The sequence below is a fragment of the Brassica napus genome, chromosome C4 (assembly GCF_020379485.1).
Source record: "Brassica napus cultivar Da-Ae chromosome C4, Da-Ae, whole genome shotgun sequence".
Lineage (NCBI taxonomy): Eukaryota > Viridiplantae > Streptophyta > Magnoliopsida > Brassicales > Brassicaceae > Brassica > Brassica napus.
In genome coordinates this window covers 45,265,822-45,291,857 of record NC_063447.1, presented here as the reverse complement: position 1 = coordinate 45,291,857, position 26,036 = coordinate 45,265,822, and the positions used below count along the sequence as shown (strand labels likewise).

Below are 26,036 nucleotides of genomic sequence, written 5' to 3'. Positions count from 1 at the left end.
AACATTTCGTGGTAATAGTTCCTTGAAGGCGAACGGAAGGAGGCGCTGCATCATTACATGGCAATCGTGGCTTTTCAAGCCAGTAAACTTTCCTTCCTTTCTGTCGATACAGTTACGCAAATTTGATGCGTAACCGTCTGGAAATTCCACATCGTTTGAAATCCAATCAAAGAACGCATCTTTTCCCTCTGCATCAAGTCGGTATATGGGAAAAGGAGCCCTACCATTCTCATCAACATGAAGTTCTGAACGAGCACATATATCGACTAAATCCAGTCTTGACTTCAAATTATCCTTTGTTTTACCTTGAACATTAAGGATCGTGTTCATGAGATTGTCAAAAAAGTTCTTCTCAATATGCATGACATCTAAATTATGCCTTAGCAGATGATCCTCCCAGTATGGCAGATCCCAGAAAATATTTTTTTTGTGCCAGTTATGTAGTTCTCCAACAGCATCTACCGGAAAACGCTCATGTCCACCGACGTCTGGCGTCCTTTCTGCACCAAAATCTCTTAGTTGTATCTTCAAATCTTTCCCACAAATTTCCGGAGGTGGACTGTCAAACACCCTCTTGTTCTTCGTAAACAAATTCCTACTCCTACGATATGGATGATCAGGTGGTAGGAATCTCCTGTGACAGTCAAACCAACACGTTTTCCTTCCGTGTTTTAGTTGGAAAGCATCAGTGTTATCTTGACAATATGGACATGATAGCCTTCCATGCGTTGTCCATCCAGACAACATACCATATGCTGGAAAATCACTTATTGTCCACATTAGTACTGCCCGCATTTGAAAGTTTTCTTTACACGAAACATCGTATGTTTCAGCACCTTGAGCCCATAGTTGTTGCAACTCATATATTAGTGGCTGAAGAAACACATCAAGTGATCTCTTAGGATGCTCTGGTCCGGGAACGAGAATCGAGAGAAACAAAAACTCTCGTCGCAAGCACAAGTTTGGGGGTAGGTTGTATGGTGTAAGAATGACGGGCCATAGAGAATACTGTCTTCCACTCTTGCCAAACGGACTGAAACCATCAGTACATAATCCAAGGTAGACATTTCTTCTCTCATACGCAAAGTCGGGATACTTTGATTGGAAATGCTTCCACGCTTTTGCATCTGAAGGATGTCTGATCTCACCATCTGTTGAGTGCTCCGCATGCCATCTCATTGGTTGCGCTGTGCGTTCAGACAGATACAACCTCTGCAACCTTTCCGTCAAAGGTAAATACCACATCCTTTTATATGGCACTGGAACTCTTCCACTCGTATCTTTATAACGAGGCTTTCCACAAAATTTGCATGTAACCCGCTGTTCATCCGCCCTCCAATAAATCATGCAGTTGTCGCTGCATACATCTATTACCTGATACGATAAACCAAGACCAGCTACGAGTTTCTGAACCTCGTAGTATGAACCAGGAGCTACATTATCCTCGGGTAGAATACCTTTTACAAAATCAGCAATCGCATCCACACAGTCTTCAGCCAAATTATAATCTGTTTTAATGCCCATCAATCTTGTAGCAGATGATAAAGCTGAATGACCATCTCTGCAACCTTCGTACAATGGTTGCTTTCCAGCATCCAACATATCATAAAATCTCCTAGCTTGTGCATTGGGTAAATCTTCCCCTCTAAAATGATCATTTACCATCTGCTCAGTACCTACACCATAATCTACATCCGTTCTAATTGGTTCTTCTAATCTAACCGCTGGCTGAGGTTCGCTAGTACTACCATGTTCATAATCAGTTTCCCATGATGATACCAAATTTTGTAACTTCGTGTAAACCCACTCAAATATAGATGAGTCCAAACATCCCACTCTTTAATAACCTTTCTATTTTTACAATTAGAGCAAGGACATCTTAACATACATGTTTTTGCTTCCGGTTGTCGGTGAACTAACCCCATGAATTCTGTTATACCTCGTTGGTATTCTTCCGTAAGCAATCTCGTGTTCGGATCCAAATGAGGTCGATCGATCCAAGAACGAAAATAATTTGAAGAAGACATATTTTTTATGAATCAAATTCGTGTGTAAATAGAGTAAGAGGGAGGATGAAGATATGGAGTGAATGAAGAGGAAGAGGAGTGCTTGTATTTATAGTTTAAATCCTGCCGATAGGCCGAGGAAATTCCGACGGAATTCCGACGGAAAAGGCTAGTTCGTCGGAATTTCCTCGGAATTTTGTAAAATCCCCCAACGGCTCTCCAACGGCTATAATATTTCCTCAGAATTCATCGGTTTTTTCCGAGGAACACATTTTTTCTCGGAATTTCCTCGGAATATTCCGACGGATTGATATTTCCTCGGAATTCCGTCGGTATATTCCGAGGAAATTCCGAGGAAACCCAATTTTGTGTTTCCTCGGAATGTTCTCGGAAATTCCTCGGGATATTCCGAGGATTTCATTTTCCGTCGGAATGTCCGTCAGAATACCGCTGTTTTCTTGTAGTGATTGAAAAGGGTCAATGGTTCAAAAATAAATCAGAGCTGTCTTGGAGTATACGGATGCTTTCGATTGAACGCAAATTCAGAATTGTTGTCAGCAAGTCAGACAAGAAGTTGTTAGTTGTCAAATGTGCAGATATAAGCTGCAACTGTATGGTTAGAGCTGCAAAGACTAATCCGACAAACGAGTTTTCTGGGTAACAAAGTACATCGACAAGCATACATGTTTTTCTAGAAACACTGGTGGACCGAGAGCTTCTTCTAAAGTTATAAGTAAGCTTCTTTTGCAAAACTTTAGAAATTCAGGTCTAAATATGAAACCAGAGTTGATTTCCAGTACTATGAAAAAGAGATATGGTCTGGATTCAAAATATTGGAAGATATGGAAAGCTAGGGAAGATGCTCGGACAGAGGTATTAGGTTCTCCAGAAAGTAGTTATGCTCAGCTTCCTATATACATGACTTGATTTGTTTATATAAGTTGAAGAAAATAAAATAAAGAGAAATCTGTATAAACTTCATGATAAAGTAAAAACAAATTATAATTCACATATTCATCTTTGTTATTATAAAATTTAAATGATAAAATAACATATTTATCTCAACACATATATTTATCTTAAACAAAATAATTTTAATGTTATTATTTTTATTAATTCCGAATTTATATATTAATTTCGAATTAATATCTTAATTATTGAAATATCTTGGGTAAAAAAGTCAATTCATAATTAAAGAAGTGTATTTTTCAAAAAGTAAAATAGAAAATGCAATTATCAAATTTCAAATCATAAATAGAGTATTTTGCAAATTATCCCAATTTTATTTATGTTTTCAATTATGAATTTTAGCTAATTATTTTTAAAAATTATTTAAGTTAAATCTTTTGTCTAACAAAATAAAATTATTTCGAGTTTTCATGACAGACAAATTCTTGACAAAATGGTCCATGGAAAATATCGTAAGAAATATGTCGAGAATTTTCCCGACAGATAATATTCGTGGAAGCATTCTTCACAGGCATTTACCCGCCAAGAATTTTTACGACAAACTTGTGGTGGCCATGAATATTCCCCATGATCAATTGTCAGTTAGGAAAATTCCTGATGAATCCCGACGAGGTCCTAAAGGTTCTTTCGACAGACTTTTTCGTTGGGAATTCGCGGAATCTGTATATTTGGAATTCGTCCGGTTGTTACGGAAAAATTCTGACGAATTGTTTTTCTTGCAGTGTAGATATTAGTTAATTTTATTTATTTTAGGTTGACTTTTTGTGAGTTAGTTGGTAAATGTTTTTAGATTTAAGATTGTAATTTTGTTTAAGGTTTATTTTAACCGAACTTGTAAAGGAGTTTTGGATAGTTATTAAAATTTTGTTAGATTTTAGATTAAAAAGAATTTTGTTTGTTGAAAAATACTGTTAATAAATGTTTTAATGTTGAAATTTTTTAAAAATTGTGTAAAACTCTTTAGTAAATTTTAAATATGCTCTTCCAAATATTCTATTTCTTTGCTTCCTTACTAACAAATACCATCCCTTCTTTTGCATTAAACTCAGTATTTGTGAATCTTTGTCTAGATCATTAATAAGCAATGTCTGAAAATGCAAAACCTACTTGATACATTTTATTTGAAAACACAGGAACAGTTTGTTACGGAGAAAGCAATTATAAACATCTCTTATATATTAAAGAAGAAGCATCGTAATAAATGCATTTACACAATAATAGACACGTGGCAGCCTCACAATGATTTGATAATAAATATGCTAACGCATTCACACTATATTCATAAATATGTTCACACCATATATTTTGTATTTTTTAATATAAAACTCACATGCATTGTTCCAATAAAACTTTGGATTTTTCGGTTCAAATTAAAACAAATAACGAATCAAAAGCTAAACTATATATATATTTTATTTTTATTGCTTACGGATAAATTTGGGCAAAATATTTATATTTTGATTCGATTCGTTATCCGTTTTCATTTGAACCCAAAAATATGGATATATGTAACTCTATGAAACAAATCAATTACTAAAATACAATAAAAAAGAAGCAAATCACAAATACCAATACTATTAAGAACAAATATCAAATTCGATCTGTTATATGCATATATATACATATATGTACAGAATTATATATATATATATATATATATATATTATAGTTTATATAAGTTTTACAATATTTTAATGAATTAAATTTATTATATTAGGCATTAAAATTTTAAAAGTTAAATAATATTTTATTTTTGTAATAAAATGTTATTATTAATTTTTTCAATTATTTTTAAAATTTTATTTTATTTACGGATCAAATCGGATATTCTTTAAAATTCTAAATCATTTTGGATATCAGAGTCACCGACTATCCAGATGGCTAAAGATTGAATAACAACTGGTTCGATACAACTGGTTTTTCTTTATATGAAAAAAAATCACTAATGTCAAGGCCTTTTTAATTTTTAATTAATTTTAATTTTATCTTTCATGTATTATTTAGAACAAAAATATCATTTAATATTAATTAACAATATCTTTATATATTTGTCAACTATTTCTATATACTTTTACATACACATACATGTGTACCTTGATGTGAGCATCTTGTAACTAAGTATTTACCACAACTGAAGTATCTATTTTTTTTTTGGAAGTTGAAATATTTTTTTCTTAATGTTTTTTTCACTACCGACCAAATTGTAGTGAAATGATTTGTCTTAATAATTTTCTTTTCTTTTTCTTGAACTATTTTCCGTTTACAAACTATGATATGAAACCATTGGTTCGACATGACGACTATCTAAAATTCATAACATGAAAATAAACAAATAATAGTAATTTTTTGGTTTTTACCAAAACAAAAACTAAAAAATCAAACATTCTAACCGAATAAACCAAAATAAATATTAATTTAAAATAATAGTTATATTTTAGGAGATTAAAAACCAAAAGAATAACTTAAAACCGAACCGCTATCCAGGTTAAACAGATTTAATGTGTTTTTATTAAAAATAATGAAACTAATAATCACATTCCGCGCAAAGCGCAGGTTATTACTTTAGTTTACTTTCTGTTTAAGAAGTATGCAAATAAACTAAAACCCTAACACTGAAAACCTAGGTAAACTTTTTATTTATTTCTTACCAAAAACAAATTTTTGGTTTGTTTGTTTTAACTTCAGTAACGATAAGATGAAACTGATACCATTTGTCCTCCTATTTCTTGTATCATTCGTTAAAATTCTTGAAAGGAAAATATAACAGAGTTCCATTAATCTCTCTGTCGATTGTTTTTCTCATTGTAACTAACCATTTATTCATCCTATAATTAGTGTATAAAAATTCAGAATGAAAGTATATATAACTCTCCAAGATCTCAAATCAAAAACACACTTCTGTCTTTTCTGTCTCTTTTAGCCTTTTAGCAATACAGCCATGGCAAGGATCTCTCTGTTGTTATCTTTAGCCTTCACTCTCTCCCTTGGATTATTGTTCCTTTCCGTTTCCAGTCACACACCTCCGGTACCATTATCTCCAAAAAATGTATCCGAACTCCAAACGTTACCCTTTGCCAAAATCACTGAGATCTTAAACCATAAAGAAAAGTTTTCCCCAAAAACCGCCAAAATTAAGGCAATGTTCACAATGTGCAAAGGCTATGTTGAGTACCTTGGGAGCCTCTACAAATCTGAGAATCCCATCGTAGATGTTTTAGGTATTGCCAAGACAAAATATGCCCTAACAACCAAAGCGATTCTTGCGGTGCAAGCTAGTATTATCGGTAAAGTCGACAAGAAAACTTCCTTGAAGCTAATGAAAAGCTGTGCTGGTTTTACAAAAGGGCTTCTTCATGTGCAAAAGGCGATCCTAAAGATCTCAGCCAAACATAATTACAAGGCTGATGCTAACATCAACTTTCGCGAATCGAAAAAGATCGGTGATGCTATGCTATATTTCAGAAATTCGATCAATGATTTCATGGATGTAGTTAACGATTTTGAGGAGAAGAAGATGAAGAAAGTTGTTCAACATGCAAGAGCACTTGATGGAAGAGCAATTTATCACGGAAGAGAAGTAACCGAAGAACAAGCAGAGAACAAAACCACTGAAAAAGTCAACGGTTCGGACCAAAGTAAGTATGACAAGTATTCCCAGTTCTTTGGTTCTTTTTTCGAAGGTAAGCAACACGGAAGAGAGTTAACCGAAGCTCAGGCCGATGGAAAATTCAACAATTTGTATGAGGAGTTTGCTAAATATATGCCTTACCTCGGAGATAAAGCTCACAAAAGAAAACTACTAGAAGATCAAGCAGGAGTCAATGCCGGAGCTCAGGGCAGTGGAGAATTTAAAGGTTCATTCGAATATTTCTTCAACTTCATTGGTAGTCAAAAATTTCAAAGGGATTCCGCTGGGAAGATGAAAGTCGCCGGAAAGATGGATTCAGGTCACTGAACCGGGCACATTATAAACTATTTGTTTCGAGGAGGCATAATATCATCACAACATATGAAGGAAGCACGGAGTTCATCTATATTTAATTTTTTGTACTCCTATATTAACAACATGAGAGAAGGAAAGTTGCTGTAAAATATTTATCTAATATGAAACTAAATTAAATTTGCATCAATATTCTGAATCATACTCTTTTATGATTAAGTGAAAATGTTATGATTTGGTTGGTTGAAAAATGTGAATTGGCAAAGTTGACGTGTACTGATGATTTAAATGTGACGTAAAAGTCTATTCAGCCTTAAGGACTTGCTTACATGGCCTTAATAGTATGATTTAGGGATGGACAATCGGGCTCCCAATAGGATTTTGGTTTAAATTTATTCAGGTTTCGGGTTTTTTGGTTTTTGAATTTCAATCCCATTCGGATATTGTAAACGTCCGGTCGAATTCAATTTGGGTTTAGTCAGATTCGGTTTAGGTTAGTTACATGTCCAAAATCCGGTTGAACCCGAAATAGTTTTGGTTTCGAATATTAATTAGGTTATCGGTTCCAAAAATATCGATTTGTACTTTATTAAACTCTATATATTTTCAGTATTTTAAATAAATTTGTGTGCGTAGTTTACTCAAACCATATTGTTATCCCGATTTGAATATTGTTTAAGGTTTATTTTAACTGAACTTGTATGGGAGTTTTGGAGAGTTATTAAAATTTCAAACCATATTGTTATCCTTGAAGTAAGATTTGAATATTCTTACTGATGGAATATTGCCTGAGAAATTTGACATGAATTTTTTTTAGGAATTAGTAGCAAGAGATGGAATTATATTTGACTTATTTAAAGTTGGATATTTATCAAACTGAGGACAAACCAGTTAAACTTGTGGTTTTGATAGCCAAACGAAACTTCACCGAACAAACCAACAAAATATATTATCTAAAAATTGATTAACTTTTAAAATATAAATTTTGATAAAAATAATCCCACGTTTTAAAAGAGTGTGAGTTTGAATTTAGTATTTATTAAATAACATTTTAGGTTACAGTGATACCATTAAGGTACAATGCAATTGGCCATCCTTATCCATTCAACTCCATACCAAAAGAGAGAAAAGTAGGTGACATTCAAAGCGGGCGTAATAATAATAATATCAACGTGCTAATATATAAAAATCTCTAAAAGACCAATAAACAGCAACGAATATGAAGTTAAACTTGGCTCCGTTTGAAGCTAGTTTATTACATCAAACATTGGCGCTGGCATTTGTCCAAAAACAATAAAACTACCACTTCACATTTCACGTGGACAGAAGAAAAAGTATATCAGCCTTTCTTTGGCTAATTACATCTCTCAACCTTCTTCAAGCTTCACTCCTAAAAGTTCACCATAATGTCGGTGTACCAGTAACATAAAGAAGCGAATAATCTAACGGGACTCTACAAGGCAGGAGGATTCCTTCGTGCAATGAGGCCATAAAGGAGATAGCTCGACGACTTTCCCTATGATGATGAGCGTTGGTGACACCAATCCAGCTGCCTGAATCTCAGTCGCAAAGTCTTTAAGCTCAGCAAAAACCTGCATCATTCCAAATTAAACCTTTTAAAGACTTTGAAAGTAAAATCCACAGAAGAAAAGAGAGTATATTGGTTGATTGCTTACATTACGCTGTAGAGGAGTGGTTCCACGTTCAACCGCAACAGCTGGTGTATCACAAGGCAGACCGTGGTCCATAAGCTTCTGCGCAAGAGAAGGTAAGGTTCCCAAACCCATATAAACAACAAGTGTCGTGTCAGGATCAGCTGCATTCTCTGCGACGAAGAGAGGATCAGTCCCTCCTTTCCTGGAATGACCAGTGAGGAACCTCACACTAGTTGCAACACCTCGATGCGTTAAGGGAATCCCAAGCTCTGCTGCTATCCCCGACGCAGCAGTAATCCCTACAATCAATCATTAACATCCGGTATGATAAGCTAGCTCAGTCACAACAATCATACGAGTTCCAAACGAATGCAAACTCCACGTTGATAAGAAACAGCCAAGTGCCAGAGAACCAGTTGCTTGGAGCATAGAGTGAGCATAAGAAAGAAGATTTACCAGGGATAACTTGAACTCGGATCCCTTGCTGTTGCAGAAAGTCCATCTCTTCCCCACCTCGTCCAAAAACCTGAATCATCAAATCAAAGTTACAAAGGAGGCCAAAAGAAGAAAGGAACATGGAGGAGTATATGAGGAAGCTGAATAACAAAAGAGCTTACCAGAGGATCTCCACCTTTAAGCCTCACAACAGTCGCACCAGCTTCAGCAAAACTTAGGAGCAGTTCATGTATCTCCTCCTGTAACAGCATCAAAAGAACTTCTTATTGCTCCAGTTCAGACTCAACTCATAAGCAATCATAAGTTGTTAATCTAATATTAAAGGTGTACCTGAGTTCTGCTATGATAACCAGCAGTTTTGCCGACATAGAGAAGCCGAGCATCAGGAGCAACCAACTCCAAGACATCATTAGAGACAAGCCTGTCGTAAAGCAGAAGATCAGCGCTTTGAATGACTCTGACAGCTTTCAAAGTCAGAAGCTCTGGATCTCCTGGTCCTGTCCCGACCAGGTACACATCTCCTGGTCCGCAATCACCGCCTCTGCACCCACTCTCTCTCTTCTCTCTCAGAACCTCCAAGAGCTTCTTAAGCTCAGGCAGCTGCGACGCGATGTCGTTTTCTCTAACAAAGACTTCATCTTGCTGATTCGAAGGTGGCGATGGAGATGGAGACGGAGTGGATGCTTTGTACAGCCATTGATCCCTTTGGTATCTCTCGACAGAGTGCTTCTCCGTGAAGGGCGAAGAAGAAGCAGTGATCTGGGTTTTGTAATGGAGAGAAGAAACAGGCTTATGGTTTGTCGAATTGGTGCTCTTCCAGTTTCGAAGATTGGATGAGAAATTAGGAATCCGCTGGACAAGAGCCATTTTCTAAACAAGAACACACACGCCTGCCTGAACAAGATTCACAGATTCAAGACGGAATGTTTTTGTAAGAAGGAAGAGTCGTTGACACCAACTTGATAGGCTGTTTTGCACATATGCGTGAAAGCAGACATTTTTATAATCTAATCGATTTGTACTTTTTCTGATGACGAAAGGGCACCCCCAGCTAGATTACTAACCCTTTGATGTGTTGAAGGGGACTGTGACTCTCTTTACTCTCTCGGAGCTCAAGCCGAGGGTACTTTCGTCATTTCGTTGGGTCGCCCCACCCGTGTACTATTTTTGACAAACGTCCCGGCTTTCGATTTTGCTTTTGCTTTTGCCTTCCACTAGTCAATTATCAAACATTTTCACTGACCAGAAACCAACAATAGACCAAAAGGAGGGGAATTAAACTAAGGGTTTTTGAGTTTGTAGAACAATACCTGCGACTGCGAGTGGGAGGAATCCGTATAACGTGAAATCAACAAGGCGGAGGAAAATCCCCGGCACGGTGGAGACGGAGGAATTGATACGATCTCGGAAGTGGAGAGACCGATTTGGGCTCAAGAGAGCTTTTGACCTTTTTATTGGGCCTTTAATAACGGCCCACCTTGGAAGTCCACGCAGGGCCACGTTGGATCAATGGTCGCTGTCGGTTAAGTACCACCACGTAGACTCTTAACTGGACACGTGCTCTACAAAATGACCTAGGCTGTAGAAAACCTTTTTTTTACCACCGCTATTTATGTTTGGAACATTGAAATTTGAACTGAAGAGTGTGCTGGGCCAACTCACAGTTTGATCAAAATTATTTACTTCTTATCTTTTATTTTCCCGAAATATTCACCTTCTACTTTTGTAAGATTTAGTAAATTAAAAAAATACCAAATTAGCATTAATATTACCACAATCACAAGTAGGGAATATGCACAATAAAAAGTAAACACGGTAATATATCTACAAATATGAAATGCAGTTTTAAGAAGGTTTGGCTTTATCTCACTCACCACCTAATTAAGAGGCTTTTAAAACCACCTAATTCAAAATAAAATTAAATGTACCATTTTTTGTATTTCATAAAATAATTTTGTCGATACAATTTTTTTATTAACTTTTAAGGTGCAATGCATAGCCAATTGAAAAACAGATTAAGCGTGGCTTAACAAGAAGATAAGGAGAAAACAATCTAATTAATTTTTTTATTAAAAAGAAGATTTGATCTGTTTTCAAGAAGCTTGTTTCGTACACCGCATGACCGTTTCGTTACCCATTTCTTCTCCACTTCTATTTTATTTATTTTTGTAATTCAATTGCTTTCTCTCCCTCCTCGCTTCACCCTAGTTTCAGTATCAGCGAAGCTTTAAGTCGTCTGCTCTTTAAAGAAAAAAAAGGGTAAAATCCCAGAAAAAGGGATCAAAGTCAAATGTTTTACTCGCAGCAATGCCTCGTGTCAAGGAAAGGACCTTTAGGAGCGATTTGGGTGGCTGCGTATTTCTACAAGAAGCTGAAGAAAGCCCAAGTCAAAGACACTCATATTCCTTCCTCCGTTGGTCTGTCTCTCTTACTCCTCACATTGTTTCCTTCTCTCTTTGTTCTGTAGAGTTTTTGTTCGGCGATTTTAAAAGATTTATTAGACTTGATTGATTGGGTTTAGTGTAAACTTACCCGAAATAGAAACTTAGGGTTTCCTTTTCACTTGTGTTTACAGGCAAATGGGTAAAAGAAGAAGCAAATGACTTGGATGATATAGAAAGCTTGCTTCTTTTGCTCATTAGTTGGCAGATTATACCGAGTCCTTTGTTGATTTTTTTTTCTATGTTCGTTGTTTTTGCTCATTAGCTGTTTGATAAAATGCCTGAATGAACACCTCTGAGCTTTTATTTAGCGACCAAGCTTCGATTTTTCTATAGCAATTTGATAGATAAGAACAGAATCTGTTCAAAAAAACACTCCTTTTCTCTTATAGACTCAGCAGCTGAGCTTAAGTCCATACACTCCTTTTTGTACTTAACTGCAGTTTATTATATGTTGTTTTGGATCTTACAGACCAGATTTTGCAAAAGGAGTTGGATCTTTTGACATACAGAGTGTTAGCGTATCTTCTTCTGGGTGTTGTTAGAATATATTCCAAGAAGGTGGACTTTCTGTTCCATGATTGCAACAGAGCGTTGGTCGGCGTAAAGGAGTTTGTGGCTAAGGAGAAGAACAGAGACAACACTAATGTGCCTTTGCCTGCTGCTGCGTCTACGAGCTTTTTGTCAATTGCTTTGCCTGAGTGTTTCGAGCTAGATGCTTTTGATCTTGGGGTTTTGGATGATTTTCACGGGTATTGTGTTTCTTAATCCTGTACAGCAATATACCTCGTAGAGATCATTCTTATAGTCTCACTTTGTTTGTTTCTTTTTCTCAGGGGTAATGTTAAGCCTCAGGAAGATATTACACTTAAAGAAGGTAAATTACAACTAACAAGTAACAACTGTTTTCAAGTTAATCTTGTATTAAACCACTGTATTGCGATGAAACAGATGGAGGTGCTGGTCGGGATACAGAGAGCATGGACCAGTATTATATGGAAAGGGTATGGCTTCTCCCCTGGTAGATTACTGAGTAGATTATATGTTGACATTGTTGCTTGAACCCATTCCTCTTTGATCACTTGTATACAAGTGGATATATATAAGTAATGAAGATACTATTTTGTGGATTGCAGTTCGACATGGAGGAGGACCTGCTGTCTACGTTTCATGAAACTTTTGCTGCCGATCATACTGATACTAGACAGTGAGTGTGATAATTTTTTGGCACTATTTACATGTAATCAACAGACACAGGCTCAATTTTCTTTGTTGTATTTGTTATTGCAGTGAGAGCTCTGCCAATGATATGGACATAGATGTAGAAAATGACAGGTATGCTAGAGGAGAAACATCAGTCAGAGTTGCTGAAGCAGAACCACTGAACTCTAACAAATCATCCAGAGATCACCAAACTGCATCTAGGCATGGGGAGGATCCAGAATCAGATGACATGCTTGTGGAACCGCAAGTATCTGAAGGTATCATAAGAGCACAAGAGGAAGCAACAGCTAGAGAAACCATATGTACCATTGTGCAGAGACTAGAGGATCCAGAATCAGATGACATGCTTGGGGAACTGCAAGCATCTGAAGATATCAGAAGAGCTCAAGCGGAAGAAACCATATGTACCGTTGTGCAGAGACTAGAGGATCCTCATGAATCCCCAGGAGATAATCTACATAGAGACGGGCACAGGGAGAATTCAGAATCAGAGAAAACATGGGTGGAAAAGACGCCTCATGACGGGTCCCTACCATCTAAATGCAAAAGTCCTGAAGAGATTCACCGGAGTGAGGATCAACCTTCTGGCGACTCAAGAATTGATGGGGAGAAAGAGAGTACTCGAGAAGAACCAGAACCAGGTTCTATGAGTAAAAATACAGACTTGCCTGAAGGCATAGAGAAACATCGGGGCCATAGTGATGGGGAAATGACAGACACTGACATGTTCCATGGGTCTCATAAAGAGCCATATGAGACTCCTGAAGTGAATCAAGTTAGACACAATGTTACCGAGAAAGGTTTTCTCTCGGACGTGAGTTTTTCAGAAGAGGGGAGTAAAGGATCTAATGCTAAAGATACGCCAGTTGCTGCTACTCCCAAACCAGCTACGTGGCTGAACATCTCTGAAGGTGGAGCCTTTTTAGAAATAAATTTTATTTAGTTGTGTGTTTTGATGTGTTATCGTATATACTTTGAAAACTGAAATACAGGGGAAACAAGCCATCAGTTTTCGATCATTCCTACGCCGGCTGGAAAGGAGTCTTCTCGGGTTTCACGGAAGAGAAAGTGTCTGATAGATGATGAAGTGATGATTCCGAGCAAGTAAGAGATCTTTTTGTAACCTTGGATTATAATCATCTGCAGAGTTCCATACATGTGTGTTATATTTCTTCTCTTTTATTGTAGAGTTATGAAGAAAATGATAGAAGACCCAAGTTCATTGGTTGCAAAACGGAGAAGAGTTCCATATACTGACTATCCTGAGAAAAGAATCAAACGTTTTACCGATCCCTCAAGAAGTTCCTGGGACCCTTTGATTCCATGTAAGTGAAACTTCAGAGTTTGCTATACCTTTATTTCAGATTGTATTGTTGTGTTTGCTGATTCTTATAATCATATCACAGATGGTTCTTTGGAACTCCAGTCACTTTTTTGTCAACCTATCAAGCTTAAAGAACAGAACACCACAGAAACTCCTAAAGCTGCTAAAACTGCTGGGCGGATGAAAAGGTCTTCTCTTAGAACAGTTGGAGATGTTTCTTCCCCTGAGCAGACTGAGAATGGTCGGAAAATTATGGAAACTCCTCAAGCTGCTGCTCTTACTGAGCTGAAAATTTCTGTTCCAGAGACGGGAACTAGCTCCGTAGCTGGGGGAAGTTCTCATCCAACGAATGTTCCTCCAGAGACTCCAGTGAAGCCTGCGGAGCCAGCACAGCTTGCTCCAGAAACCCCAGCAAGGACATCAGAGCAGACAGGGATTGCTCCAGAAACACCAGTAGTCTCTGAGCAAGTAGAGATTGCTCCTGATACGCCGGTGAGGGAATCAATGTCGAAAAGATATTTCAACAACCATGAGATGTGTGAACAAGAAACAAGACCTGCAAACTCCTTCACCTCCTTTGAAGAGCGCCGGTCAGAAATTTGCGAGGATAGAAGGGACCTTGATGCAATATTGATGAACGAGGAGGTACTGCTCCGTTGCATCATCTGATAGTAGCTAAAGAAAGCTTTCTTTTTAATAGTTTTAGTCTGTATTTAGTTACAAAACTGAGCATTAATTTATGCTTCTGCTTCAGCAGGTGAATGCACATGAAACAGAGGATCTTCAAAAAGGTAAACTACCTTCTGCTCTTATTCTAAGTCTGGAAAGCACCCAATATCTTGAAATGATAATTCAGAAATGATTTCTTGCCAGTGCCCCCAGCTTTTGGTTGACTAGTTCACAGAAATCTATGACGAATTAGATTGGTGCTTTTTGAAAATATATGTAGCGTTTTGTGAAAAGTTCGAACCATTAAGACATAGATAACTTATTTTGGGATCAAAATCTGATCATTGTGTTGTTTGTTGCGTGTTGATGTGTTTCTTCGCACTCTGTTCTTACGATGTATGTTATTAATTTGCAGAGACATGGTCAGCAAGAACAAGGTTGGTTGACTCACACCTTTGATCTCAGTTTCTTCACTTTACATATATTTTCAGATAAATATATCTAGTTTTTTTTTTACTGTGGATTGTACAGAAATGTTGCGAAATTCCTGGAAAAGACGTTTCTGGAGCAGAGGGAGAAAGGAGAAGAAGAAAAGGCGAGTTTGTTACAGCTTTGCAGAGGAAGAACTCAGAAGGAAAGCGCAAGACTCTTTTTCGAGACTTTGGTATGTCACACCTAGTTTCTTGGTCCGGTTTATCTTTTGTGGGTTTTCAAGTTTTGGAAACTAACTGTTTTTTTATATGGGCAAATGACAGGTGTTGAAGACGACAGGTTACTTGGAAGTGAAGCAAGACCATCCATATAGTGATATTCTTCTCTGTCGGTTCACCAGACAACAAGAAGCTTGTTGCATAGCGCAATAGCTAGGTTTCTTCTCTCCAGTTTAGGTTTTCTAAGAGGCATCTGTTTATCAAAGTTGTTAGGTTTTTGGAATTTTAGCCTTTTTGCTTTAAAATCTGTAGACTTGTTGAGTGATCCTGAATCCTGAAAAATACATGAATCCACCTAGCTAACGTTGTGCTAAAAAAAGACTATCTTTAAAAATCTGTTATCCCCGCTCAAATGGAAATTTAATCAGGTTTTCATGCTTTTTGTCAGTGAGTTTTACATGGGTACACCAAGCATACAAAGTTTTGAGCTTATGGATCATAGCAATACCTCAGAGTAGTCTGAATTCTCTTCGGAAAGCCAAGACGATTCGGCAAGAGGCGCAGCAGACAACTGTAAAGAGTGCTTAGGAGGGACTTCAATAGCATCCAATCTTCCTTCCATCATCTCAACAACTCTATTCATCGGTGGACGGTTCGATGGACATGGCTGAATACACCAAAGACCCACCAAGATCATCTTCTTTGCAACCTCCTTTTCCTCTTTAGTGGCATCGCCAGTTACCCATGTATGCTCTCCCTCTACAAGATCCTTATATATCCAATCTGGAAAGTAAGTCGAACTAGCGTCAGAAGCAGCAGTTTCTACTGTTTCTTTGTTCCTTGCTCCAATCATCTCGAGGACCAGCATTCCATAGCTATAAACATCTGATTTGTAGGAGGCTCTGCCATAAATTCTTGAGAACACCTCTGGAGCAATATATCCTATAGTTCCTCTAGTGTCTAGCAACGACAAGATGCTTTCTCTTTTCTCACATAGCTTAGCAAGGCCAAAGTCTGAGACTTTAGGACATAGATTGTCATCTAATAGTATATTTTGAGGCTTAATGTCAAAATGCACAATCCTTGTTTTGCAGCCATGGTGCAAGTACTCAAGTCCCCGAGCTACACCTAATGCGATACCATATAGTGTACTCGTATCTAGATTCAACGACGACTTCTTTGAGATGAACTGATCCAGAGACCCATTCTCTAGAAACTCATACACGATTGCTCTTTTGCACCCTTCGTAGCAGAAACCAAGCAATGAAACTATGTTAACATGAGATGTTTGGCTCATGCTTGCGACTTCGTTGATGAAGTCTTCGCCACTGCTCTTAAAATTCTTTAAAACCTTCACTGCAACCTTACGACCATTGCAGAGGTTTCCTCCATAGACTGTTCCAAACCCTCCGGTGCCAATCGTATGTGAAAATGATTTTGTTATTTTCTTTACTTCTGAATAACTGTATTGTTTTAGTTGTACCAGCGCCTTTAGTTTGTGGTCCCTCGGATGGTGTGAAGTTTTACTCTTCCGAAAGCCTAATGAGAATAGCATGAACATGAGAGAGCAGAAAAATATATTGAGTTCGAAAAGCTATTAGTTAGAAACTAACCCAGGAATCCACAAGCGACTCCAGTTCCTAGGGACAAACAAAAAGACAAAAAAATTTTTAGATTATGCTGTTACGTAGGGTTTTTTTTTTTGAAACTTTGTTAGGTAGGTTATACTAAGTTTATTGGAAAGGAAAAGAATAGACCCCCTACCCATTTCCATTGTTGGATAAATTGAAGATGTTGAAAGGCCTTTGCTTATGTTTTGAGCAGCCAATCTTTTTCTTCTCCAGATGAAACAGAGTACAGCTATTGCTAAAAGAGCGGCACCCAAGAACCCACCAGCGATTCCTAGAGACGAACAAAAAAAGACAAGGGCTTTGTTAGGTTATGCTGATTCCTAGGTATGCTTTACAGAGATTAGATTCCTCCAAAGTAAAAGAATAGGCACCTACCTAGTTTATTTTGTGTAGTGAGTGCTGCATTAACAAATACCATGAGAAATGTGTTAGTTCAAACTCAAAGACAGAACTTAAAACGAGGCTTGAACTTAAAACTTAAAACGAAACTAAGATTCAAATTTATTGAAATATAGTGAATTTAGAAGGATAAAAGAGTAGAAACCTACCTGGTTTATTTTGTGTAGTGAGTACTGCATTAACAAATACCATGAGAAATATGTTAGTTCACACTCAAGACAGAACTTAAATCATATTTAAAACGAGGCTTGAAACTCAAGGGAGTTTCTCTAAGTGGTCACGAGAAAAGGAGTGTAATAAATCATATTCATGTTGGTTAAACTAGTTCATGTAAAAAGGTAAGATTGGTAGGTGGGGGTATATGCAGTGGTTAAGGAAGGGAGGAGATCTGGATCGTGTGGAAAAACTGAATTAAGATTCAAATTTACTGAAATAGTGAATTTAGATTCCTAGAAAGGAAAAGAATAGGACACCTACCTGATTTTGTAGGTCTGTAGGGACCTGCATGAACAAATACCATGAGAAAAAAGCCAGTTTATACTCAAGACAAAAAAAAAAAAACTTCTGAGGGAGGAAAGAGATTAGAAAAGCAGATTTATACATGTACGCTTGTGAGGCCCGTCCACACAATAGCAAACGAATGCTCTCGAGCTATAATTATAACCACAAGAGCCCTGCGATTGTTTGCATTCCCAACATTCAATGGTAAACATAACCTCGAAACCATCCTTAAGAACCTTCTCTATAGCCTCCAGAGTCGGACTTCCGTCTTCAATACTCAAGGCATATCGAGATACAGGAATACTGACATTTCTTTCACACGATGCGCTTGAATTTTCTAAGATAGCTCTATCCCAGGAATGTAAAGCGGACGAGACAAAGTAACTACGCCTACCATTGTCATTCCCACAGTCCAGCTTTGTAATGTGAAAACCGTGAGGAACATCTACCCTTGGAGCAGAGCAGTTGTAATAAAATATTGACAGCATAGGGTCCTGAGAAAATGGAAGAACATCCTGGTTGATTTCTACATTTTCAGGGTGTCGGGGACAAAGATTGCTTTGATAATCCTTTATGGCAAGTATTATGCTGTAACCCTTGTTCTCAAGGATTTGGAACTTAACAGAGGATATACTAAACTCTGCGACATCTCCGCTGCAGTTGACCTTGAAATCCGGGTGGCCACACTCTTTTCTCCCCGGTATCCAAAAGGGATAAGAGAGTCCTCTCTGATTGGCGCATCCAAACCTTGGAAAGCATTTTTTGTAATGCTCATCAACTGACAAAACGAAAGAGGGAATCACAAAGAGCATCCATATGGTTGCATAGGACCAAGATTTTGTCAGAGACTGATAAAGATTTATCATGGTACTCTCCTCTGCTTTGTTTTTTTCTTGGAGATGAATAAGAGGTTGAAGAAAAAGAAGTAGAAGAAGAGGTAAATGTTTTTTTTTTTGGGTTTTGTATGAATCGGGCGAAAGAAAGGAAATTTGTTCCCTAACGGAAATTTCTGTTATTTGCACGAAATAATTTTAAAAATATCAGATTTTCTTAAATACCACATAAACGTAAGTGTCGGTACTAGGAAAAGTCAGGCAACGTAGAATTGGGGCTAAATGTTAGACTAATTGATTGGCCTTTCCAGTACTCTCTTTTCTGACAATTAACGAAGACCTCCACCATACTTTTTTGGATAAGAACTTCCAATTTACGTTGGAAATGACTTGATGGAAATCGTCTATGCCAAGTTGCTGGAGACTGATCAAGACTCTTAGACCACAACTACTTCGTGGCAGAATAGTTTCTGCAATAAATCGTGGTTAAAATCGTGATTAATCCACAAAAATGTTTTTTTTACCATAATTTAGTCACGAAAAAATTGGTGGCTATTTATAAAATCACAGACTTTTTCAGGCTATTTGAAATTTTACACCCTAAACATGTTTTTAACTCTTACATTTTAAACACAACCTTTAAATCTTCAAACAACTTTATACCTTAAACCCTAACTTCAAACATAAACAATATATCTATTTTCCTTCGTAGTCCTAGCACATATTTATCATTGTGCATTATGTCATTTGTATTCATTTGCACATTTTCTTCAATAAAGTATAATTGCCGATTCATCTTGTTGACTTGAGAGATTACATTATTGAATTTCGTAGACAAATCAGGCGCTTGAAATTGTTCACCATGGCATTGATCTCAACTTGCTTCAGCTTCTGCATGGTCAAATACATCTTTCTCAGGGGAATTAGTGCTCAAGTGATCCAACCAAACTAAATATTGAACAGAAACTCAGTAAGTTGCTCTGATATGTTATCTAAAAAGATACCCCGAGTGAGTTAAGAGTAGGGAAGGCAGATTGATGCTCGTGCTAGGATAGGTGTATTGTTCTGTATGTGTAAAAGAAGTCAAAAAAAAATAGGAGTATATTAGAATGGTAACAAAAATTTAACTGTATAAAGCTTTTGTCAAGAAATTAATTAAATCAGAAACAAGAACGGGAAATTTTATAAATCTATCAGATATTATATTGTATTATTAACTTTTTACATTTAACATTCATTATAAAATAAATTATTCGAAACATTACTTATTAAATCAAATTCAGTTTATTTGATTTTATTGTACAAAACTCAGATTCACTTTGATTATACATAATAAAATTGTTTTTCTGGTTGAAACAAGACCAAAAGAATGATAAACAAAAGACTTTCGAAATCAATTTCTCTCCAAAAGACAATTAGCAAGAGATGAATCTTCACGGGCTTATTAGTTGACGACGTCAAGAACCAGCTTCCTAGACTTGAGAACTGACCATTTCCAGTGGCGGACCCACTTGAGAGGATAGGGTTGCACATGACACACGTTAAATTTGGATAAATATATGTTTCGTATGGATTAACATTAAAATACCATTAGCTCTGTTGGTCAAAATTACCTTTGCGACACTCCTAAAGGTCTAAATCCAGTTTCGAATCCTACACTTGACACCCAGGTAAAATTTAATCCTGGGTCCGCCACTGACCATTTCAGTCTCCCTGTAATATGCAGCTTGAAGCAAAAACAATGATAGTAAGATTATCCACTTGAAACCCATCTGCACACACACACACGTTAGTCATAGAACCAGCGTTAAAAGAGACACTCAGCCTTGGTAATACCTTTTCAGTTTTTTCTACCTCCAAAAACCAAAAATAAAGTCGCATCAAACCACATTCCATACTAATAACTGTTGACACCCCTCTTTCAATCTTCTAGATATAGAAACAACCGCTTGAAAATGGAACCATATCAAACAAAGAAACTTACCAACTTCCTCACTTCCATTTCTGGTTCAGCTGCCCAGGACAAGAATGATACAACATCTTTACCCATCTACACAATAATTTCAAAAAAGAAAAAGTAAAGTTAATAGACTATTAACTCTATGAAATCTCTAAGGTCTGTAATAAGCAGAAGAAAACCAACCTGAGCTTCCGTTGCAGAAGTTCCATCTTCATATTCAACAGCTTCATCGTTGAGCATCTTTGGCATAGCGATTGCTCCACCAGGAAAATAAGGATTGTAGTGTAACCCTTCTCTTATCTGCACCATTGCCAAAGGATTTTTTCTTAAACAGTTAACAATCTGAAGCTGTAATAAGAAGACTGATGCGAACAAAGGAGACAGAAGTTTACCGAAATTCCAGCAGGAGGATCACGGTAACCAGTCAAAAGAGCAAAGACTTAGTTTTGGCCATTGTGACGTGCCTTGCATAAAATAGCAAAGGTGGTTTAGAGCACAGAAGATGACTTCTCTTACTAGCATACAAATTGAGGTGAAAGAGCACTCATTCACCTAAGTTATAAGACTTAGATCAGGTGAACATCTCACCTTCATCACTTGGTCCATCAACAACCTCGATCTCAGCAGCCATTGCCTTGGCTTCTTCCTCTGTGTAGGCAACACCCACCAAATCACGGTATGAGATGAGAGACATGGAGTGGCAAGATGCACAGACTTGCTGATAAACCTGGTGACCGCGACGGATCCTGCTCATTATAAAACCAACCACCGAAAGGTATCATAAGCCAGTCTTGAACTTCGTCATTTTTCTCCCATACTTGCTCTACAGTCTTAAGTATGCTGGTTAACGAAAAGAAACTGTGAGAGAGTGTAGGTTGAGAACTGACGAAGCATGGTCGTAGGAGCTGAGAATGCCATCATGAGGCCAAGGGAAGGTTGGACACTCCAAGCCATGTTCGGCTTCATCAGCGGATGCTACTGTAGAGAAACTCAAAAGTCCTGTAACACCATGACAAGTAGTTGTCCGCTTAACAAATACTACATCAAAAGATTGCCATGAATCAGAAGTCTTCTAAAAAATTATTTCTTTTCACCAATCTTATATCCCAAAATGTCATCTACGCAGAGAAACATCCTAAGAGTTAAAAAGAAAACTCACGAGTGATTGGGAATGAGAAGCCGCTGGAGGAATCCTCATCCTCCAACCATTTAATCAAAAACCCTTTTGTTGTACCCAATCAACTCCCTGAAATAAAGACCAAAGCTTTAGAAATTCGACTCTGCATACAGATCCGACGAATATATCCAAAAAAAAAGGTGAAAGAAGACGTATATCCACCGATTAAGAAGAAAGAAAGCTCACTCACCGGAGAATGAAGCAAGCAACAACAAGGAAGATGATGTAGTAAAACTGAGACCAGAGAAAAATTGATGCGACGAACGAACACTCCTTTTCTGGCTTTTATGGCCAATAAAACTAATGGGCCTATTATAATCTATGTTAGCCCATTACAGGCCTGTCCCTAAAAATCAAATCGAATAACAGAAGCATATACAAAAACTGCTCGTCACCATCACGATCATGGTAAGAAGTAAGAAATAGTGTCATTTGAAAGAAAAGAAAAACATGTTAATTTTTGTAAGAAACTAACACGCAAGTTTTAGTTTAATCATTTCATTTAGTGGTATCTATACTATTTTTTTAGAAGTGAATATTTATATTTGTCATATTTTCTATGATTTTAGGTTATTTTACTTATTTGTCATATTACTTTGTTTATTTATCTTTTTTTTTATTAATTTTTGGAAATTCATTTGTCATATTTTTCATGATTTTAGGTTCAATCATTAGTTTTGATAAATAATCTATTAAATTGTTAGTTTTAAACAGTTTTAGTGATTATTTAATATTTTTCATTATGTTCAGAATAATTATTAACTGGTATTTAATTAATTTTTATTATTTATCATGTTTTTATTAGTTTTTAGATTAGTCATCAATTTATTAATTTAAATAATATTAAAAGTATGGATCATTTTTTAGAAAATAGTATTTTTGTAATGGTGTACTATTACTTTTAGCAAATAGTACTAGGATGTGTGAATGTCATGTAATATTAATTGATTGATGTTTAGAAATCAAAATTTTCTAGCATTACATAAAATATAAATTTGATCAGAATGTTAAAAAAAATAATTAGAGCATATATTAACTATTTTACGATGGTTGTTGATAAAAATATAATAAATACTAAAATATTTACTTATAGTTTTAAAAATAATAAGTACAAAATAAATATAATATATAAAATTAAAATTTATTTATTTAAAAATATCTAACAGATGAATTCACATTTACTTTTTTTAAAATAAAAATTATAATGTGTCATTAAAGTAAAACTATTTTATATTATATAAAAAGTTTAGAACTATTTGTATCCGCGGACAAACAACTAGTTATTCTTCCGCCCCGATTTATGTCAAATCGGTTTAAAAAGTCGAATATCCGATTTTCTCCGCGTAGACCGCCTAAATGACCGCCTAGCCGTCTAGGCGGTCGCCTAATCTATTTTTTATCATTTTTTTATTTTTAATAATATTTTTATTTATTTATTTGTTTCATCTAAAATTTTATAAATATTATTTATATTCATAATTTTGATGAAAATTACACTATAGTAAGTTTATATCTTCTATTTGTGTGTTTTATACAATTTTAAACATAAAATGTATTAACGTTATACACAATTAAAGATTAACATGTTTATAACATAGTAAACAGTCTAAAAATTCCGGCCCGCATAATTTCCGATTAATCCCCGATTAATCCCCGATTTTCTCTTTAGGTGCTAGGCCCAACCTGACCGTCCGACTAGCGCCTAGCGCGTTCCCGAACAGGGACTAAAACTAATCAAATCCAGAAAACAAAAAAAAAATCAAACCTCTCCCGAAATGAAATCAAGTTATTGTATGGGTTTGAATCAAAGACTACAAAAACAAAATCAAATTATGACAAAATTTTCAAAAAAAAAAAAATTCGTCCAAAATTTTGATAAATTTCTTAAGAACACATGTTGTTGTAATTTCTATCACAAAACATCTTGTCGGATTATTTTTTTGGAAATGTCGGATGAAATTTTTATTACTTTTTCAACTTTATAATTATTGACAGAATTGTAACTGTTATAAAAATATTTCTTAACCAGCGATTTTTCTACAAAAATCGTCATATTTACAAGGACAGATTATGTTATCGAAAAGTCTTTAGAAAATCTTAAGCAATTCATGGCGCTTGCCTCAAATCAGGAAAACACTTTGCAAACATGTAAATGTATTGTCCTTGCTCTGTCCATGGTAATCATAGAATATATTATGTTAGTGGTGTGTGGAAACATTTGTATTGTAATTGATTTATGCTGAATTACCCTCTACAAGGTCATCTCTAAGCTCTTGGTAGGCCGCCTAAAGCCCTTGCTCCCTTCTATTATCCTTCTTAACCAGACAGCCTTCATCAGAGGTCGTTTGCTAATGGAAAACTGCTTACTTGCGGCAGAGATAGTGTCAGGGTATCACAATAATAGAGGACAGAAGAAGCTGACCTTAAAAATTGATATAGCCAAGGTTTTCGACTCGGTAAGATGGGACTTCCTAACAGCCTGTCTCCAAGCGCTCAACCTGCCAAACTTGTACATTCGGTGGCTCTCAACCTAACTCTAAAATTTAAAATTTAAAAATCTAACTCTAAAATACCAATATTACTTAAACATATATTACCAAACCCTAATCAATGGACACTCATCTGGAACACAACTTGTACTATCAAACTCCTCCGGCTGCTGCTATTTAGAACTGAGTCAGTATGGGTTGCTTGGATTCATCAAAATGTCATAAAAGATGAGAGGATTTGGCAGATGAAACGGAAACAAACTCATACCTGGTTGTTCAAGGCAGATCCTTGCTGTCAGACAAATAGCGATCCAATGGACCTTGATCGATCCAGGAAATGGCGCTGATGTTAACTTCTGGTATGATCCTTGGACGAAGTATGGCCAACTCATCAACTTCATAGGTCCTTTGGGACCAAGGCAAACAGGAATCCCCATTTCTTATATGACTCACCAAGCTTTCCCCAGTGGATGATCAACGGCAGACCACAACAAACATTCTCAAGCTCTCTCGTTTATCATTCTCTCCTGGAGCCTCTTCCTTCTGTCCCCTGGTACCCTCTAATCTGGATTAAGAAAGGCATACCCAAACACAAATCTCAGGCGTGGCTGATGCAGTTGAACCGGTGCCCAACGAGAGACCGTCTCCTAGCTTGGAATCTCAAAACGGATCCTTCTTGTCTCCTAAGCAGAGACCATATCTACTTCAACTGCTCCTTCTCTATTCGTGTCTGGTATCACTTCTCCTCTCGACTCGCCTTAACTTGAGCCTCACCATCCTGGGATGACATCGCTCACACTCTCCTTGTCGCAAACTGGCTCTCCCTCTCCATCCTTACTTGGCAAGCAGTGATCTACAATCTGTGGTGGGAGAGGAATGAAAGGCTTCATCGCGGTACCCATCGCTCCCCTGATCAGATTGTTGCAAAAACTTCCACCATTATTAAAAATAGAATCTCCGCCATGAGGCTATAGATAACAACAGCCTTGCCAGTGATCTGATGCAGTACTGGTTCTCTCTTTTTCCCGTGATCCTCTTCTCAGTTCAGCTTTCGATGGTTCTCGTCTAAGACGAGGGTTTCCTGATCTCATCCGTTCGGTTCTCAACCTTGGGCTTCTCCTAATTACGATTGCAAAGGGTAGGGCTTCTCCTTAATGGGTTTTCAACACTTAGGGGTTTTATTCTAAAGTTGATCATGTAATCACTTTTGCTACTCTATGATAGAGATATAGATATAGTAGAAGAGCCAAATTTAGAAGCTCACAAGTTGGTATCTGAGATACATCTAAACATATGTTATATCAGGTTGTAGAGAAGGGCATACTCCTCTATCATCGGCAACTTATAATATATATACAAAATTAAACTTTTATACGTCAAATTTTAAATTCCAAAAAAAATTTAAAATTTAAAAATCAAACTCTAAAATACCAATATTACTTAAACATATATTACCCAACCCTAATCAATGGACACTCATGAAAATTATGGTGACTTTTGATTGGAGAATTTTTTTGAGGTACATTATGAAACTTAAAGTATATATAACTTCCACTACAAGAAAACATATTTTTTACGAGGGCAGTATTCGTTGTAAATTCATCGTAAACGGGGTGTTACGACGAATTAACGTCGAAAGACGTTTCGTTGTTAAACGTCCGTCGTAACAGAGGTTTCGTCGTAAACAACTTGTTACGTTTACGAAAAAATAT

General features: G+C 36.5%; 4 protein-coding genes, 1 long non-coding RNA gene and 1 pseudogene across 11 annotated transcripts; 2 read left to right on the top strand and 4 right to left on the bottom strand.

Annotated features, from left to right (window-relative positions):
- The first annotated feature begins 5,043 nt into the window (after positions 1–5,043).
- LOC106370024 lies at positions 5,044–7,838 on the top strand. The gene has a single exon (XM_013810104.2). It carries the CDS (start codon positions 5,914–5,916, stop codon positions 6,928–6,930), a length of 1,017 nt encoding a protein of 338 aa, XP_013665558.2. The 5' UTR covers positions 5,044–5,913; the 3' UTR covers positions 6,931–7,838.
- A 212-nt stretch (positions 7,839–8,050) lies between these two features.
- On the bottom strand, positions 8,051–10,417 carry LOC111213173 (S-adenosyl-L-methionine-dependent uroporphyrinogen III methyltransferase, chloroplastic). Of its 2 annotated transcripts, XM_022714850.2 has the most exons (5): positions 9,357–10,215; positions 9,188–9,265; positions 9,027–9,096; positions 8,592–8,869; positions 8,051–8,507 (listed from the first exon to the last, which is right to left on the bottom strand). In XM_022714850.2, exons 1-5 carry the CDS (start codon positions 9,891–9,893, stop codon positions 8,358–8,360), a joined length of 1,113 nt encoding a protein of 370 aa, XP_022570571.2. In that variant the 5' UTR covers positions 9,894–10,215; the 3' UTR covers positions 8,051–8,357. The 2 variants fall into 2 exon arrangements, with proteins under 2 accessions (XP_022570571.2, XP_048612140.1); XM_048756183.1 differs by lacking the exons at positions 8,051–8,507; positions 8,592–8,869 and adding an exon at positions 10,337–10,417 and having other exon boundaries at positions 8,876–9,096; positions 9,357–10,240.
- A 671-nt stretch (positions 10,418–11,088) lies between these two features.
- On the top strand, positions 11,089–16,128 carry LOC111213224 (sister chromatid cohesion 1 protein 2). 6 transcript variants are annotated; one of them, XM_048756181.1, is made up of 14 exons: positions 11,089–11,443; positions 11,940–12,219; positions 12,304–12,344; positions 12,419–12,471; positions 12,604–12,674; positions 12,758–13,602; positions 13,684–13,795; positions 13,880–14,016; positions 14,098–14,660; positions 14,770–14,806; positions 15,100–15,121; positions 15,216–15,348; positions 15,440–15,571; positions 15,783–16,128. In XM_048756181.1, exons 1-13 carry the CDS (start codon positions 11,317–11,319, stop codon positions 15,545–15,547), a joined length of 2,529 nt encoding a protein of 842 aa, XP_048612138.1. In that variant the 5' UTR covers positions 11,089–11,316; the 3' UTR covers positions 15,548–15,571; positions 15,783–16,128. The 6 variants fall into 6 exon arrangements, with proteins under 6 accessions (XP_048612138.1, XP_048612139.1, XP_022570636.1 ...); XM_048756182.1 differs by having other exon boundaries at positions 15,440–15,551; positions 15,783–16,018; XM_022714915.2 differs by lacking the exon at positions 15,783–16,128 and having other exon boundaries at positions 11,091–11,443; positions 15,440–15,774.
- Positions 15,707–18,970, bottom strand: LOC106414720 (LEAF RUST 10 DISEASE-RESISTANCE LOCUS RECEPTOR-LIKE PROTEIN KINASE-like 2.1). The gene is made up of 7 exons (XM_013855324.3): positions 17,966–18,970; positions 17,842–17,865; positions 17,514–17,537; positions 17,341–17,364; positions 17,099–17,236; positions 16,948–16,974; positions 15,707–16,873 (listed from the first exon to the last, which is right to left on the bottom strand). Exons 1-7 carry the CDS (start codon positions 18,729–18,731, stop codon positions 15,831–15,833), a joined length of 2,046 nt encoding a protein of 681 aa, XP_013710778.1. The 5' UTR covers positions 18,732–18,970; the 3' UTR covers positions 15,707–15,830.
- Positions 18,971–19,966: 996 nt separating this feature from the next.
- LOC106411691 lies at positions 19,967–21,612 on the bottom strand (annotated as a pseudogene).
- Positions 21,613–23,782: 2,170 nt separating this feature from the next.
- LOC106411692 lies at positions 23,783–25,711 on the bottom strand. Its single transcript, XR_007322782.1, has 2 exons — positions 24,593–25,711; positions 23,783–24,494 (listed from the first exon to the last, which is right to left on the bottom strand). It is a non-coding gene; the product is annotated as an uncharacterized LOC106411692 (long non-coding RNA).
- Between the last annotated feature and the right edge of the window lie 325 nt (positions 25,712–26,036).

Excerpts from the sequence above, each read along its gene's own strand:
- LOC106370024 (XM_013810104.2), top strand. The coding sequence starts at position 5,914 with ATGGCAAGGATCTCTCTGTTGTTATCTTTAGCCTTCACTCTCTCCCTT.
- LOC111213224 (XM_048756181.1), top strand. The coding sequence starts at position 11,317 with ATGTTTTACTCGCAGCAATGCCTCGTGTCAAGGAAAGGACCTTTAGGA. Across the intron at positions 13,603-13,683 it reads GTGGCTGAACATCTCTGAAG|GGGAAACAAGCCATCAGTTT; the intron begins GTGGAGCCTTTT and ends ACTGAAATACAG. Across the intron at positions 14,017-14,097 it reads CTGGGACCCTTTGATTCCAT|ATGGTTCTTTGGAACTCCAG; the intron begins GTAAGTGAAACT and ends ATCATATCACAG.
- LOC106414720 (XM_013855324.3), bottom strand. The coding sequence starts at position 18,731 with ATGATAAATCTTTATCAGTCTCTGACAAAATCTTGGTCCTATGCAACC. Across the intron at positions 17,365-17,513 it reads CACTACACAAAATAAACCAG|CACTCACTACACAAAATAAA; the intron begins GTAGGTTTCTAC and ends TTGTTAATGCAG. Across the intron at positions 16,975-17,098 it reads TTATCCAACAATGGAAATGG|GAACTGGAGTCGCTTGTGGA; the intron begins GTAGGGGGTCTA and ends GTTTGTCCCTAG.
- LOC111213173 (XM_022714850.2), bottom strand. The coding sequence starts at position 9,893 with ATGGCTCTTGTCCAGCGGATTCCTAATTTCTCATCCAATCTTCGAAAC. Across the intron at positions 9,097-9,187 it reads TTAAAGGTGGAGATCCTCTG|GTTTTTGGACGAGGTGGGGA; the intron begins GTAAGCTCTTTT and ends TTGATGATTCAG. Across the intron at positions 8,508-8,591 it reads CCACTCCTCTACAGCGTAAT|GTTTTTGCTGAGCTTAAAGA; the intron begins GTAAGCAATCAA and ends GGAATGATGCAG.